The following is an 18,087-nucleotide window of genomic DNA, read 5'->3' as shown; positions in this document are numbered from 1 at the left end:
TGGTTACTCATAATTATATCAAAATGTATTTATACTAGAAAAGGTAACCACAGCAAAATAACATTATTTAATAGTCACATCTCTCAATTCCTATCTTATCAGGAATTGCCACATTTACTAACCAGTGTGAAATGACAGAGTCCTTCAACAAACATATGCAAACATTAATCTAAACCTAATCTTAAATATGAAAATGTAAAGAAAATGGCAGAATACAGTAGTCAAAATGATTGTAATTTAATAGACACACATAATATCATACTCATCTGCATTTTAATATCATAAAATCCATATAGCTTACCCATATATATATAACAGATATAATTAAAATGACTGATTATGTTTTTTATTTACTACCCTAAAAAAAGTTATTTCCTTTGAAAATGATGCAGCAAAGCAAGCATGAAAACAAGGAAATACAAAAATTCTAAAACATGTATTGGAGAAAAACTACCCTTTAGATGACTAGCAATTGAAAATATTAATTTTCTTGAGCCTACTAGATCAGTTTTACCACACTTTAATCTTCAATTTTCCTACAAGTACAGTTCCTAAACAAACCCCTAAATTACAAGGTCACAAAGCTACAACAGAAAAAAATGCTCAAAATTAAACTTGAATACAAGCAGAAATGCAAGTCCTATGAATAGAGGAGAATCATTCCTATTACAAAAAAAATTTTGTTAATCTCTCAGATCACATATTTCTCAAGTCTCCAAATCTAAGTAAAATTTATTTTGAAGTGAAAAGTTTTCATTCACTTTTGTTATTTTCTTGCTAGAATTTAAAGTTTGCAAACCCTGAGAAGAAGGGATGTATAGAATTCCAGAAATATCCTCCAATGAGGCTAAGAAAAAAGTTCTCCAGCATTAAGTGACAAGTGACATTACCCTGAACAGAGAAACTCACAAACCATGAAACATTCTTAAACTAAAGAAATAAGGCAGTACTAACTCAGGATCAGAGTAGGATGTCTAAGCACAACTAAAGAATGTGTAATAATTTAACCAAGGCAACATCGTTAGTCTATAATATTTGATTTAATGGGAAAAATATTAATGCCTGAACAGACACCTCAACAAAAAAGATATTCAGATGACAAATAAACACATGAAAAAATAATCAACACGTCATCAGGGGAACGCACATTAAAATAATAAAATACTACTGTACATCTATTAGCATGGTAAAAATACAGAACACTGACAACACCAAATGCTGACAAGGATATGGAGCAACAGGAACTCTCATGGTCAGTAGGAATGCAAAATGGCACACCCACTTCGGAAGACAGTTAAGTGGTTTGTTACAAAGCTAAACATACTCTCATACTTACCATACAATCCAGCACTTTACCAAATGAGTTGAAAACTTAAATGTCTATGGAAAAATCCATACACAGATGTTTGTGCAGCTTTATCTATAACTGCAAAAACTTGGAAGCAACCCAGTCATAATTTAATAGGCGAATGGATAAACTGTGATATATCCAGACAATCTTAAAAGAAAAAGAGCTAACAAGCTATAAAAGGATGTGGAGGAAACTTAAATGTATATTATTAAGTGAAAGAAGCAAATCTGAAGAGGTTACATGCTGTGTAATTCCAACTATATGACATCCTTAAAAGGCAGGAACTATGAAGACAGTCAAAAAAATCAGTGACTGTTCGGGGCTGGAGGTAGGAGAGGGATGAACAGGTGGAGTACAGAGGATTTATAGGACAATGAAGCTACTGTGTGATACTATAGTGGTGGATACGTGTGTCATTATACTTTCGTCCAAACCTATTAACCTATAAAAGTATTTTCTTTTCAAAAATACTTTTACTTATACAACGCCAAGAGTGAACATTCAGGTAAAGATTTTGTGCAATAATGATGTGGCCATGTAAGTTCGTCAGCTAGCACAAATACACTTTTTCTGGTGGGGGATGCTGATAATGGGGAGGCTACGTATGTGCAGGGACAGGAAGTATTGGGTTGGCCAAAAAGTCCATTACATTTTTTCCATAAAATAAAAGACCTAAATCTTTTGGAAATCTTTTTTCCATAAGATTTTTCATTTTCACCAAGAACTTTATTCTTTTGGATACTTTGAGCGTGTCAGCTATCTCCCACTACTGGCTTCTAGTGGGTAGAAGCCAGGGGTGCTGCTAAATATCTCCCAATGCATAAGATAGCCCCATAGCAAAGTATTTTTTGGTGAAGTATCAACATTACTAGAACACTTTGCAAACTACTTCTGACATGTTCAATCAATCAGTCACAGCACCTTCTCCAAACACTGCACCAATCTTTTTTGTGTTTCAGTTGCATTTTTACCTTTCTTGATTTAATAAAGCATAGTACACTGGAAATGTTGAATATTTCCTTCCATCTTCAATATTAAAATGGCTCCACAAAATTCGCCACTTTTGATACTTTTTTAATGCATGCTAATATGACAGCTGTCACAATATAGTCTAATGAAACTGCTTTGAATGAAGTCAGACAACTAAGAACTATTAGAGCCAGAACTATCAGAACTAGAAGAAAATGTAACAAACTTTTCAGCCAATCTAACTGACTAATTAGGGCAATTAGCCTAATATATGGGCAATCTCTGTACCTTTCTCTCAATTTTTCTGTGAACCTAAATTTAGTCTTTAAGTCCTTTTAATTTTTTTAAAGATTTTTATTCATTTACTTTTACAGAGAGGGGAAGGGAGAAACACAGGAAGAAAAACATCAATCAGGACTTCCGCCAATACGGAGGCATAGGTGGAAACACTGTGCCTTCTCCCACAACCAAGTTTGACTACAAGAAAGGTTTGGAGAACAAAGACACAGTCAAAGAACAGAAAATTGAATTATATGGAAGTCTGACGACAATGAACCGTTCAACTGGGATGGTAAGAGGGGCGGAGCCAGCAGCGGAGCTGGGTCGAGCAGGAAAGATCCCCAGACCTAGGATCGCAAGTAGCCGGGACCCAGTCAGGCTGTGGGGCAGACTGACCACGGTCCCACATTCTTGCACAGTGAGACGGACCGCACAGGCCCCAGCGGGCGAACCCAGTGGTGGAGGGCTGACGGCGGTGGCACACTCGCGTGTAGTGGGACAAAACATGAGCGGACCCCGGTGACGGTGGCAGCTAAGGCTAACAGAGGCGCAGACGGGACACCATTGCTCCACGCTGACCCCGCCTCCACATACAGCGTCACAACCCAGTGACTGAGTTGCCCTGCTCTGGTGAACACCTAGGGCTCCAATCCTGCTACAGAACAGGTACGAACAGCCCAAAAGATGGTGCAAGAAGAACTCAAAGTCCCAGAGCCCATAACTCTAAGCAACCAAGAGATTGCCAGCCTCTCAGAAGCACAGTTCAAGACACTGTTTATCAGGATGCTCACAGAACTGGTTGATTATAGTCACAAATTAGAGGAACATATGAAGGCTAAACTAATTGAAATGAAGGGAGATGCACAGGAAACCAATAGTGATGGAAAAGAAACTGGGACTCAAATCAATGGAATGGACCAGAAGGAAGAACAAAACATCCCACCAGAAAGGAATGAAGAAATGAGAATTCAAAAAAATGAGGAGAGGCTTAGGAACCTCCAGGACATCTTTAAATGTCCCAACATGCAAATTATAGGGGTACCAGAAGGGGAAGAGGAACAGCCACAAGTGGAAAACTTATTTGAACAAAAAATAAAGGAGAACTTCCCCATTCTGGCAAAGGCAGTAGACTTCCAGGAAGTCCAGGAAGCTCAGAGAGTCCCAAACAAGTTGGACCCAAGGAAGAACACACCAAGACACATCAGAATTACATTAGCCAAGATTAAAATGAAGGAGAGACTCCTAGAAGCAGCAAGAGATAAGGGGACAGTCACCTACAAAGGAGTACCCATCAGAGTGTCAGCTGATTTCTCAAAAGAGACCTTACAGGCAAGAAGGGGCTGGAAAGAAGTATTCCAAGTCATGAAATCCAAAAACCTACAGCCAAGATTTCTCTCTCCAACAAAGCTTTCATTTAGAATGGAAGGACAGATAAAGTGCTTCTCAGATAAGGTCAAGTTGAAGGAGTTCATCATCACCAAGCCCTTATTATATGAAATGCTAAAGGGACTTATCTAAGGAAAAGAAGATGAAAAATATGAACAGTGAAAGGACAGCAAACGCACAGTTATTAACAACCACACCTAAAACAAAAGCAAACCTAGAGGACAGCTAGATCAGGAGTGGAACCATAGAAATGAAGAACACATGGAGGGTTAGCAACAGGGGAGTGGGAGGAGAAGGGGGGAGAAAGTACAGAAAATAGCATAGACAGTAGGTAGAAAATAGATAGTGGGGAGGGCAAGAATAGTAGGGGAAATATAGAATCTAAAGAACTTGAGACACGTGGTTATAAACTAAGGGGGGAGAATGGTGGGGGAGGGAGTGTGCGGGTGGAAGGGAATGAAGGAGGGGAATAGAACAACTGTAATGGTATAATCAATAAAATATATTAAAAAATAAAATTAAAAAAAAAAGAAACATCAGTTGCAGAGAAACATTAATTGGTTGTCTCTTGCACATGTCCTATCTGGGGACTTGGCCTGCAACTCAGGCATGTGCTCTGACTGGGAATTGAACCAGCAACCTTTTGCTTTACAGGACAATGCTCAACCACTGAGCCACGAGAGTCAGAGCAATAAAGTGTTTTTAAAAAAAAGGATATGAGCCATCAACCCATCAGAACGCATAGAGAAACCTTAAAGCATGCTGCTAAGTGAGAGAAATCAATCTGAAAGGCTATATACTATGACATTCCATCTATATCACATTCTGAAAAAGGCAAAACTATGTAAAATAAAAAGATCCTTAGTTCCCAGGGGTTCATGGGGCTGTAGAAAGAAATGAACAGGTGGAGTATAAGAGACTTTTTAGGGCAGTGAAATTGTTCTGTATGATACTATAATGTTGGATACTTATATCAAAGCAACAAATGTATATGTCAAGTTTATCAATGCATAACACAAAGAGTGAACCCTAATGTATATAATGAATGGTAGTTGATAACAATACATACTTTTTACATTTTTTATCCTCACCAGAGGACATTTTTCATTGCTTTTGGGAGAAAAACATTGATTGGTTGCCACCCATATACATCTGGACCAGTGATTGAACCTGTAACCTAGGTATGTACCCTGACTGGGAATCAAACCACACAACCTTTCAGTTACAGGACGATGCTCTAACCAGCTGAGCCACACTGGCCAGGGCAATAACAGTATATTCATACTGCCTTATCAACCATAACAAATGTGCCACACTAATGCAAGATGTTAATAATAGGGGAAATGGGAGGGGAGATGATGATCATATGAGAACTCTCTACTTCCCACTCAATTTCTCTGTAAACCTAAACCTGCTGAAAAAAATTACAGTCTGATAATTTTTAAAAACGTTAAGAGCATGATAAGTAACAAATTTCATTTAAAAAGCAGTATAATTTATTTTAAAATTATTTCCAAGGTATTAAAGATTTAAATATTAAAAATAGAAGCCATGAAAGAATTTAAACACAAGTAAGTGTTCTTAATAATTTGGGGGTAGGAAAGCCTTTCTAAGCCTGGTACCAAGAGAAGCAAGTGCGCACGCGCACGCGTGCACACACACACACACACACACAAATTGGTAAATCTAACCACACATAAACATACCCATGTGGCTTTTAAATAAAAGTTTAAAGATAACTGAAAAACAAGAAAGCTAATTACAACTTACATAGCAATTAGATTTATATTAAGAAAAAAGGGGAGGGGAGGGGCAAATGACATTAAAAATAACTCATAACAGAAATTAAAAAGAACAATGTAAGAAAATTCTTATATTACTAGCTACTTAATCAAAAAAATACACAAAAAATGAAAATGACTAAATGTATATAGCCTATGTGTCAGAGTAGAAAATATTAAAAAGATAATACTCCATATTGTTGGAGGTAAATTAGTTATCCTTCCACAATTTGCCTGAAAAGAATGTACATAATGTTTCTAAAGGTAATTTAACAAATTGCATCAAAAGCCTATTAAAGTATCCAAGTAGCGGATGAGTAAGTAGAAGGTACACAAACCTCCTCCGGGGACCAATCTGGAAATACATCTGAATTGCAGAGAAGTCATCCTGAATAACCAACTGAACACTAGATGGAGAAGCCTTATAACCATGCACAGACAGAAGAAATCACTTCACCACAACGTGACTGGCAGGGAGTATGGAGGAGATACAAGAAGTCTGGCCTAAACTCACATGGCCCACAGGCAGAAGCTGAAGTTCCAAAGGGATACTTCAGTGGCCAGGGAGTGCCCCTGAGAAGGGTGGAATCTAAACCCCAAGCTGGGCTTCCCAGACAAGACCAGAGCCAGACAGGAACCCAGAAAACATCCAGCTGTGAAAAGCAGCATCATTTCTGTCTACCAAGGAGAGACAGTTGTAGACACTTAAGGGGGCCAACGCACAAAATTTCATTCACATCCCCTTACCCTGGGCTTCCGCAGAGAGAAGACACAGTGGACTAAAGGCGCATGAGGAGAGTCTGGGGTTGGTGGCTCTGGGAGAGAACTGAAGGAACAGCCACGAGGATCCCTGTGCTGAGTCACTTCTCATACTGCAGAAGCCATCTTTCTCAGGCAGAGTACTCCTCTCCAAGTGACATCAGTCTGAGGGGAAGCAACATTCCCAACCCCAGGAATTACTCTTCCCCACCCTGTGATACTTAAGCTGGGCTGCTGAATAGAACTTCCATTAGATCAGTAACTGATTGACTTAGTAGCTAATTAGTTTAGCAGCTAGGGTAAAAAACACAAAAAAGTAACCAAAATGGGCAAAGAACAGACCCCTAATGAAAAAATAAGAGAATTCTCCAGAAGAGCTAGATGAAATGGAAGCAAGCAGTTTATCAGATAGAGTTTAGACCAATGATTATAAAGATACTCAACGGCATGAAAAAAGACATGGAAACCATAAAAAAGAGCCAGTTAGGAAAAAAGAATGCAATTATCTGATATAAATAATATACTGGAAGGAACACATAGTAGGCTGGATGAAGCAGAGGATCAAATCACTGATTTGGAAGACAAGGTAGGAAAAAAACCACCCAGAGCAACAAAAAGAAAAAAGAATTAAAAAAATGAGAGATTAGGAAACATTTTGGACAACATAAAGCGTAACATCCGTTTCATGGGAAAACCAGAAGAGCACAAACAAGGGATAGAGAAAGTATTTTCAGAAATAATAACTCAAAACCTCCCTAATCTCCTGCAGGAAAAAGGATACATAGCCAAGGTGGCTCAGAGAGTCCCAGACAAGTTGGACTAAAAGAGACCTACAGCGAGACACATCATAATTAAAATGACAAGGCTTAAAGACAAGGAAAGAATCCCAAAGCTGCAAGAGAAAACCAGGTAGTTACCTACAAGGGAGCACCAATTATACTGTCATCTGATTACAAAACAGATACACTTTAGGACAGAAGGGAGGGGCATGAAATATTCGAGGTGATGAAAAAAGCAAGGACTTACAACCAAGGTTACTTTACCCAGCAAGGCTAGCATTTAAAATTGAAGGAGATATGAGATGGTTTGCAGACAAGAAAAAGCAAAAGGAGTTTGTTAACACTAAACCGGTACTGCAACAATTGTTACAGGAATAGCTTTAAGAAAAAAAAGGGGGGGGGGGGTAGAAAAAGAGCCTAACAATAAAATAGCACTACATACCTACCTATTAGTAATCACTTTAGCCCTGGCTGGTGTGGTTCAGTGGATTGAGCGCCAGCCTGTGAACCAATGAATCACTGCTTCAATTACTAGTGTCAGGGCACATGCCTGGGTTGCAGGCTGGGTCACCAGTTGGGGGCAGGCAAGAGGCAACCAACTGAGTATCTCTCTCACACCAGTGTTTTGCTCCCTCTTATTCTCCCTCTCTTCCTATCTAAAAATAAATAAGTAAAATATTTATGAAACAGTAATAATCACCTTTAATGTAAATGACTTAAATGCTCCAATCAAAAGACACAGGGTAGCTGAATGGATAAGGAAACAGACCCATACATATGCTACCTCCAAGAGACCCACTTCAGATTGAAAGATACACACAACTGAAAGGACTGGAAAAAGATATACCATGCAAATGGAAAAGAAAAAAAAAATCTGGGGTAGCAATACTTATATCCAACAAAATAGACTTTAAAACCAAGGCTATAGAGACTAAGAAGGGTGCTCTTAATGATAAAGGCAGCAATCCAAAAAGAGGATATAACCCTAGTAAACATTTATGCAACCAGGAGGAGCACCAAAGTGTAACGCAAATCTTGATGGACATAAAGGGAGAGATCAACAAACATATAGTCAGATTAAATATGGAGATTTTAACACCCCTATGACTTCCATGAATATATTTTATAAACAGAAAATCAATAAAGAGACAATAGCCTAAAGAACACACTAGATCAAGTGGATTTCATTGGTACACGCAGAGCATTTCATCCCAAAGCAGCAGAATATACATACTTTTCAAGTACACATGGAACATTTTCTAGAAGAGATGACATGATAGTATACAAAACAAGTCTCAGTAAATTTAAGAAGACTGAAATCATATCAATGCTATGAAACTAGAAATCAATCACGAGAAGAACACTGAAAAAACACACAAAGATATGGAAGATAAACAACATGTTATTAAACAGTGAATGGGGTCAACAACAAGATCAAGAAAGAAATCCAAAGATGCCCTGAAACAAATGAAAATTAGGACACAATAATCCAGCCTGTGGGACACTTGGAAAACGATCCAAAGAGGGAAATCCATAACATTACAGGCCTATCTCAATAAATAAGAAAAGCTCAAATAAACAATTTAATTTCACACTTAAAAGAACTCGAAAAGGAACAACAAAGCCCAATGTGAGTAGCAGGAAGGAAATAATTAAGATCAGAGCAGAAATAAATGAAATAGTAATAAAAAATTTTTAAAAAATCAATAAATCCAAGAGTGCAACCCAGGGCCCCAGCGAGGGGAAATAAAACCTCAAACCTCTGACTAAAAACACCTGTGGGGGTTGTGGTAGCAGTGGGAGAAACTCCCAGTCTCACAGGAGAGTTCATTGGAGAGACCCACAGGGTCCTAGAATGTACACAAGCCCTCCCACCTGGGAACCAGCACTAGAAGGGCCCAATTTGCCTGTGAGAAGTGGGGGAAGTGACTGAAATCTGGCAGAGAGCAGAGCAAGCACCACTGTTCCCTCTCTGACCCCTCCCCCACATACAGGATTACAACATAGTGATGTGACTACCGAACCATGGTGAACACATAGAGCTCTGCCCCTCACTGTGTAACAGGCACACCAGGACAAAAAAAAAAAAAGGCCCAAACAAAAGAACAGATCCAAGCTCCATAAAAAATACAACTAAGTGATGAAGAGATAGCCAACCTATCAGATGCACAGTTCAAAACACTGGTAATCAGGATGCTCACAGAATTGTTGAATTTGGTTGCAAATCAGATGAAAAAATGAAGGCTACGCTGTGTGAAATAAAAGAAAATGTACAGGAATTAACAGTGATGGGAAAGAAACTGGGACTCAAATGAACGGTGTGGATCAGAAGGAAGAAAGAAACATCCAATCAAAAAAGAATGAATAATTTTTAAAAAATGAGGAGAGGCTTAGGAACCTCCAGGATATCTTGAAACATTCCAACATCCAAATTACAGGGGTACCAAAAGGAGAAGAGGAGGAAGAGCAACAAGTGAGAAAGTTATTTGAACAAATAAAAGAGAATTTCCCCAATCTGGCAAAGGCAATAGACTTCCAGGAATCCAGGAAGCTCAGAGAGTCCCAAAGAAGATGGACCCAAGGAGGAACACACCAAGGCACATAATTACATTAGCCATGATTAAAATGAAGGAGAGAATACTAGAAGCAGCAAGAGATAAGGAGGCAGTTACCTACAAAAGAGTTCCCATCAGGCTGTCAGCTAATTTCTCAAAAGAAACCTTACAGGCAAGGAGGGGCTGGAAAGAAGTATTCCAAGTCATGGAAGGCAAGGACCTACACCCAAGATTCCTCTACCCAGCAAAGCTTTCTTTTAGAATGGAAGGACAGATAAAGTGCTTCCCAGAGAAGGTCAAGTTCAAGGAGTTCATCATGACCAAGCCCTTATTTTATGAAATGTTAAAGGGACTTATCTAAGGAAAAAGATGTTCAAAACTATGAACAGTAAAATGACTACAAACTCACAGCTATCAACAACTGAACCTAAAAAAACAAAAACAAAAGCAAAAACAAACTAAGCAAACAACTAGAACAGGAGCAGATTCACAGAAACAGAGATCACATGGAGGGTCATCAGTGGAGAGGGGGAAAAGGGAGAATGAGGGAAAAGGTACAGGGAATAAGAAGCACAAATGGTAAGTACAAAATGTCTTTTATGACATATGTCAATGTCATAAAAAACAAAGGAAGACTGTGGAAATGTGCCCAGGTTAAAGGAGACTAAATGCAATCCCTGGTCCTAGACTGGAGAGTGTACTGGAAAAATAATTAGAAAAGAAAAAATTTAGTAGGAAAAAGTTAACCCTACATTTAATAGCTTAAACTAGGAGAAATACTAATCGTGCTTTTACAGCTCTGATTAAAAGGTTCTAAAGAGAGTTCAACCAGATTCAACATAAACTCTTCTGCAGACCAGCAGAAAAATGAAACTATCAACAAATAATTTAATTCACTCAAAACCAACTAAAATATTAAAATTTTCCTCCACTTCCATGAAGTTTTAGCCAATTGCTGATCCATAGCTTGTTTTCCTTTCTTAAATCTAGTCTGCAAAGTTATGCACATACATACACACACACAGTTAGCAACAGACTAAACTATAACAACATTGGGACTAGTAAGTCAAAAAAATTAAGAAACTTTGTATTTTACCATTATAAATGGAAGTTCACACTTTGATTACTAAGTAAAATCCACTTTTCAAAACACATAAATTCCATCATTGTAAACATTCTCCTTCAAAGTAAAAACTTAAAAAAAAAAAACAACACTGACCCTCCAGATTAACATTTATGTTAACATGCTTGATGTCAGTGTTATTTATCACTTGAAAATATTCAACTGATAATAAAGAATATCCTAATAGCTGACAGTGAGGAGAGGCTCTGGATTCAGAGGAGTTGAGTTCAATTTCTGGTCCACAATAATCCTTGGGCAAGAGATGTCATTTTTCGGTGCCTCAGTTTTCTAATCTATAAAATGGTATAATCATCTCATAGGTGAATACACACCTTATAGGATAATGATCACTAAATAGGTACTTGTATCAGCACATAGAAAGTCCTCAAAAAATGTCAGCCATTATTACTTTTATACACATTTAAAAGTGTCATATTCTGACATCCATTAAGATGGCTGCTATGGAAAAGAGTATTATGGTTCCTCAAAAAAATAAAAAATATAACTTCTACGTGATACTGTGATCCCACTTTTGCATATATATTCAAAAGAATTGAAAGCAGGCCTCAAAGAGATACTTGCATGTTCACAGCAGCAATATTCACAATACTCAAGAAGTAGAAACAACCCAAATGCCCATCAATGGATGAATGGATAAACAAAACTGTGGTATATACAAACAAAATTATTCAGCCTTAAAAAGGAAGATAATCCTGTCACATACTAAAACATGGATTACCCTTAAGAACATTATGCTAAGTAAAATAAGCCAGTCGTAAAGACAAATACTGTATGATTCCCCTTATATAAGGTATTTACAGTAGTCAGAATCATACAGACAGAAAGTAGAACAGTTGTTTTACCAGGGGTTTGGGGAAGGAAGAGGTGAACAGCTGTTTAATGGCTATAGAGCACAGGTGGCAAACACAAGGCCCATGGGCTGAATCCAGCCCTCCACCTTGTTTTATTCGGCCTGGCACCTTGTTTCTACTGGGTGGCAGCACTGAGCTCTCACTTAACTGTTAAGAAGTGGTTACATTTATACAGTCCTAAAATTACATTCTGCTCTTTGAAGGCAATCTTGAGGCTGATGTGGCCCCAGATGAAAATGAGTTTGATACCCTGCTATAAAGTTTCAGTTTTGCAAGATGAAAAAGTTCTGAACTGTTTTATCAAGAATGTGAATATATGTAACACTACTGAACTACACATTTAAAAGTGGTCAAGCTAGTAAATTTTGTATTTTTTACAATTAGAAAAAAAGCAGCATACTTTCAAGCCCAGTACAACAAACTTAATTGTCCTCTTTCATGTTTACAAGGGCTACTAAAACTAATTAGTTAATGGAATAGCAGCAAATGACCTAGGAGATTAAAAAAAAACAACTCAGAAGTGATTACATAATCCATTTTCATTTTGATATACCTGCAAAACTAAAATGAAACACTGCATTAAAATAAGGTTGCTATATATTGCAGACAAAATATACAAAATATGACAGTTTATTCTAGTCTCTAAAGCCATCCTAATACTGAGCCCAGGTTTTTCTCCTGCACACAAAGAAAGTAGATGAGTTCTCTTACCTGATAAGTATCCTGAAGGATCTAGACTGCTATGAACTCTGAAGACTACCAAGCTCATGTCGAATCCCAGACAAACCTAAGCATCAGAAACGATCTCAAACCACTATGCATCTGAACACCTGGACTACTCTGACTATAATCAAACCACATCTAGTCTATTTTACTCACAAAATTTTCATATAAAGTATAAAAAATAAGAATAAAAAAATCAAATATACCTAAAGCAGGTAAATACAGATACCTCAACTCAATCAGGGAGTAAAATTAGGCAGACTTTGCCCTGGTCAAGTGGCTCAGTTGGCACCAAAAGGTTGCAGGTTTGATTCCTGGTCAGGGCACATCACTTTGTTGGGGGTTTGAGGCCCAGTCAGGGCATGTAGGGGAGCCAACTCCGCAAACGCACTCTCTTTTTCTCTCTCACTCTCTCTCTCTCTCCCCCTTACCCTCTTCCTAAAAAACATATCCTTGGGTAAGGATTAAAAAAATTTAGGCAGACTTTATTTCACATTTATACAAAAATAAATCACCAGATATTTTGAGAATAAATTTTCAACAAATATATACCTCATGATTTTTTTATCCACGACTTTAAATATTCAGCTCTAAAGAAACAACAGAAACTAAAAGATTAATTTAAAATATTTTCTGTTCTCGATAATTTTTAAATCTTCAAGCTAAGAGTGAGAACAATGGCAGCCACATTTCACTGAATTAAGGATATTGATATTGAGGATGTAATTTAGAAGATGCATCCTTATTTCATGTGCCACTACGAAAGTAAAATCACTGCCAACATAAATCAGTTGTAAAATGCATCCCAGATTCAGAGATATTGAAATATTTAAAAATTGGAACCTTAGAACTGATGTGATACAATATGTACATGCTTGTTCCTATGAATAATCCCAAGGAATCAGAAACCTAACCTATCAACTATAGAGGGAGGGGGAAAAATGTAAAATTTCTGTAACACCAAAGCCAAAGTCCCACACAAACTTTTTAAAAATGCATGAAAACAGTCAATTCGAACTACAGTTCATAGACTCAATATACAAATAATTGATGCAGACTGAAAGTCCAAAGAAGTAACCAGATAATTCACTATGGCTTAAGTAAATGATTCCCAAATTTAGAAAGTCAAGAATCTAAAAACCAAATGATTTTCAAACAAGGAGATCCATGTTGCCTTTCATTCAGTGGTCCATTACTCAAAGGACAGAGTGCCATCTACTAAGGAAAAGACATATTTTCAAATGCTGAACAAAGTAATAAAGGCTAATCAATTAATGTAATTAGAGCAAACAGAAAAGAATGCATATATTTAGTAGTGTCAATAATTCAATTACAGGATATAAACACACAAAAACCTCTATTAAATTTACCTGTTTCGAAATTCCTAAAATCTATTACTGAACACTTTCTTTACACCAAAATCTGATACTGTATCCGATAAAACATTAAAATATAAGTAAATCTAACTATCAAAGTTAATTCACAACCAATAAAATTTTTCAGGACAAAGTTAACTTAATAAATAGAAAACTCTAGCATAATTCAATTCTATATAAGAAGAGATGAACACATTCAAAACAGGCATAGCAGAATGTGTAAAAAATTACTCCAAACATAGCAAGTCTACCTCCAATCTACAGAGAAACCTAAGCATAAATGGTTTGCTTACTTCACTAACCATTTAATTTTCTTAAGTCGCAGACTTCACAGAGAACTGCACCTGTCTAGGTCTCTATCTGTATGTAAACAAAGACTTAAAAGTGATACTAATTTTTTTCTAAACAATGAGCTTACTAAAGAAAATATCTCTAGGTTTAATGTTGATTTATAAAACCAAATAACTAAAAATGATTTTTCCCTTCTTTTGCTGTTTTTTTTTTCTTCAGAAGAATCCTAATTGATCATCCATTTGAACCTTAAACATCAGAACTTAGAAATTTAAATGTAAAAAATGTCCATCAGTTTAAACACAAAAAGGCAAAATGTTGATAATTTTTGAAGATGGGTGACAGGTACATAGCAGTTCATTACACTGTCCTATCTACTTATGCATGTTTTTTTAAGTTTAAAATAATGATAAATTTTTAAAAATCATTCAGGTATATTGAGTGGTCTTTAAAATTTTAATTCTAAAACAAATTTAGTAAAAAGCATCAATTTACCAGTAAGTTATTTCACAGAGTATACTAACTTGAAGGTGGTCCCCAAACCACATCAAAAGTTTATCCACAGATAAATAAAATGTAAGGCTGTTATCTACTTGGAAGTTACTAAGGAAATAACTATAATGCAATGAAGTGTCTTATTTTAATGTTAAATAGTCAATGACTAATTAAAAAAACACCTCCTTCTTAGAATTGGAAGGGACAAATTTTCTAGTTTAGTGGTTTGCACACTTTTCGAGGTAACTGGAGAAGAGGACCAGAAACATCTTGATTTTTTATACTAGGGATTGTCCACAAAATAAAGATTTTGTTTTAAAAAAGGACCTAGCTACTTATTTTTTTAAAGTCTTAAAAAACCACTGTTCTGCCCTGGCTGGTGTAGCTCAGTGGATTGAGTGCAGGCCTGCGAACCACACAATCACGGTTCGATTCCCAGCCAGGGTATATGCCTGGGTTGCAGGCCAGTTCCTGGTTCCCGGCAGGGGACACACGAGAGGCAACCATACATTGATATTTCTCTCTCTCTCTCTCTCTCCTTCCCTTCCCCTCTAAGATAAATAAATAAAATCTAAAAAAAAAAAAAAAACCACTGTTCCATTGCACCCACATTTACATAGCTAATTTGGTGCCTAGAAAAGGTTATATGATTAATATAATATCACTCAATAATGGTAGTGTCAGAAATAGAATTCAGGACTCTTATGTGTCCAATTCTCCTTTAAAGCAATGCACCACTTCAAATTTAAGTTACAGTTAAAAATAAAATTGTTTTAGTTTTCTTGTCTGTAAAATGAGATTGGACAAGATATCTCTGAGACCATTTTCCAGATCTAAAATTCTGATTCCCTGAATGCCAAGTTTAAAAAGATGTCTATGTTAAGGTAAATAAATGTTCTTAAACAGAAATCTTCAAAAATTTTAAAGACTCCAGAGATACAAGTCAAATACAGAAAGCTAAGAGTCATTCAGTAGTTACCTTTAGGGTCCTGAAACATTTTTGCAACTATACTCTCTTTTATTAGTTAATACTAGAATATGAAACAATTTTCAAAGACCTCTGAAATAATCATAGAGAAAGCTTTTCTTAGATATCTTTGGAAAGGATATTGGCCTATCAAAATACATAACTCAGTAGATGTTCAAATTACAGAATGCCTCAAAGAGAACCAATACATCAGTCTTAAGTTTAAAATAAATGAATTCAAAAGAGCATTAAGCCTAGCTGACACATAATGGTCACAAATAAAGTTTTGATTCCCACCTATTAAAGCCTGAAAGAGGTTGCTCTGAAATATGTTAATAACCCGTTCTATGGAACTTCTGAGCTGTCTGTCTTCAGTGTGGCTTAGTTTCAAACGATATTCTTCCAAAAGGTGCAATGCTCGCTGGGTATCTGGGAAGAAAAACAGAGTCTGATTAAAATTATTCACAATAAAGTAATACACACTAGCTATACAGCAAATGATTCTGCAAGACATTTATCTATACAGTTCCCAAAATCTGCCTGGTCAATTGATGCTGCTATGCTCATGTACACCTCTATTTCCTAGAATGATAAAAAAAAAATGTAAACATACATCACAGTAGAAAAAGGAGAAAGGTAACTACTTTTATTAAATGTGTACCGGTAGTCTACCACACTCAAAAAAGTCACCAAAGTATTAGTAACAGTTCCAGCTGATTCGATGTGTAAAAGCAGATTATCTGTAATTTGTCCAAATCTTAACTAAAAATCCAAATCTTAACTGTTTCAAATACTGGTTCTTAACCAGTATCCCACATTTGCTCACAAAAGTGTTTAGTAAGAATGATAAAGTGGAATATTAAAACACCAATTCACACTTTTTAAAAAGACGTTTCAGAGGGAGAAAATTCATTGCCTCTGTAGTGATTAGGGAGGTGTCGATGAATAAAGTTTGACAAATATATAGGTGTTTCCATCTTCTGAATGATGTGACGCTTAGATTCCCTAAATAGTAAGGACAGGACTATGCAGTCTCATTAGTTACACAAACATTTTTAAAACACAGCAAATCAGGGAAAAAAGACATGCTGAAGAGCAAGGGACAGCCACAAGAGTTCCGAAACAAATTCTCACCTTGCTTCCGGACCGGCATTTTTCTCCAGAATCAGGAAGAAGGCACACACCTTAAAACACACAAAACAGAAAGGAAACATAACTAAATTACAGAATGGAATCGTGGTTAAACTAGCCTTTTCCCCTAAACCTCAAATCGAAAAACTCCCAGCCCTATCTGAAAAACCCATCTGGCAAAGTTTTCCCAAGTGAAAGGCAAAGCCTCAAAACCCAGCTATCAATCCAGAAAGCTTTTACCTAGAGGTGATACCCCTGGCAAATTAAGAGCAAGACAGAAGTCAGCTTCCAATTCTCTTCGAAAGCTGCCCCCCTCTCCAAAAGGCACTAGATGCCTAGACGTGAGGCCATCTCTCCCCCGGCTTAAGTATGCATACCCCCCACCTGCTTCTAGGAGAGCTCCAACCCTTAAACCCATAAACAAGCAGCGGCTGTTAAAGGGCTCCAAGAAAGGGGCTAGCTGGGCTGATCACGCCGCCTCGCCTGGGCCCACTCCTCTCGCTTGCCTTTCTCCTCGCTTGCTTCCTCGGGTTACTCCAGCAGGGGCCGGACGGGGCAGCGGCCGCTCTCCGCAACGCCCTCGCGCCCCACATGCACACCTCCGCGAGCCCCCACACCTGCAGCGCCACCACAAAGTTTCTGCGAGCGCCTTGCGCTCGAAGCTGGGGTGCGCCCCTGGCAGACTTGGGGCGTCTTCCTCGCCCTGCCCCGCTCCACGTCCCTCCGCCCCGCCCGGGGCTCGAGGAGCTCAGCCGAGGGGAGTGAGGGAACGGGGGAGGAGCTCCCCTCTGCGCCGCACACCCAATGCCTCTTCCTCCTCCTCCTCCTCCTCCGCCGCCGCCGCCGCCTCCTCACTTGCCTCGGCCCGCTAGCCCGCTTGCCCTCTCCTTTCCTAGCCGTCCCACCCCCGGAACCTCGCCTCTTTCCGCGCCCCCAACCGCTCTACCCCCAAACTTTCCGCCAAGATGGCGGCCCCGAAGCTGGACTGCCGCACCCCCACGTGACCCCTTTCCCGGCGCTCTCGGCCAATGGGAAGTGAGGAGGCGGCTCGCGCCCAGCCCGCGGCTCCCAGCGCTACCTTTGGGTAGGGAGGGGGAGGGGGAGAGAAAAGGCGGGGGGGGGCGCCGTGAGAGGGGCCTGGAGGTGAGTGGGCAGGACAAACCCGGGAGCATCCCAAGTGAACCTTCTGGCTTAAAGGGAAGACCACCGAAGAAGCTCTGAGGACAAAAGAATTGACATGCAGACTCTAC

General features: G+C 38.3%; 1 protein-coding gene across 9 annotated transcripts in view; it reads right to left on the bottom strand.

Annotated features, from left to right (window-relative positions):
- The window catches only part of DLG1 (discs large MAGUK scaffold protein 1), a 309,015-nt gene extending 291,231 nt beyond the window's left edge, over positions 1-17,784 (bottom strand). For 7 of the 9 annotated variants that reach the window (XM_037037507.1, XM_037037511.1, XM_037037512.1 and 4 more), the window contains exons 1-3: positions 17,344-17,690; positions 16,841-16,890; positions 16,004-16,135 (exon numbers count right to left, since the gene is read on the bottom strand). In XM_037037507.1, coding sequence (XP_036893402.1) covers positions 16,004-16,135; positions 16,841-16,859 — 151 coding nt within the window. In that variant the 5' untranslated portion in view covers positions 16,860-16,890; positions 17,344-17,690. The other 2 variants (XM_037037510.1, XM_037037508.1) reach the window with 2 other exon arrangements.
- Positions 17,785-18,087: the final 303 nt, after the last annotated feature.

This window comes from Sturnira hondurensis, unplaced genomic scaffold, assembly GCF_014824575.4.
Source record: "Sturnira hondurensis isolate 20B ecotype Veracruz unplaced genomic scaffold, ASM1482457v3 Scaffold0023357, whole genome shotgun sequence".
In the NCBI taxonomy this organism is placed as follows: Eukaryota; Metazoa; Chordata; class Mammalia; order Chiroptera; family Phyllostomidae; genus Sturnira; species Sturnira hondurensis.
The sequence above is the reverse complement of the archived record's forward strand: the minus strand, read 5'-3'. Positions and strand labels throughout refer to the sequence as shown.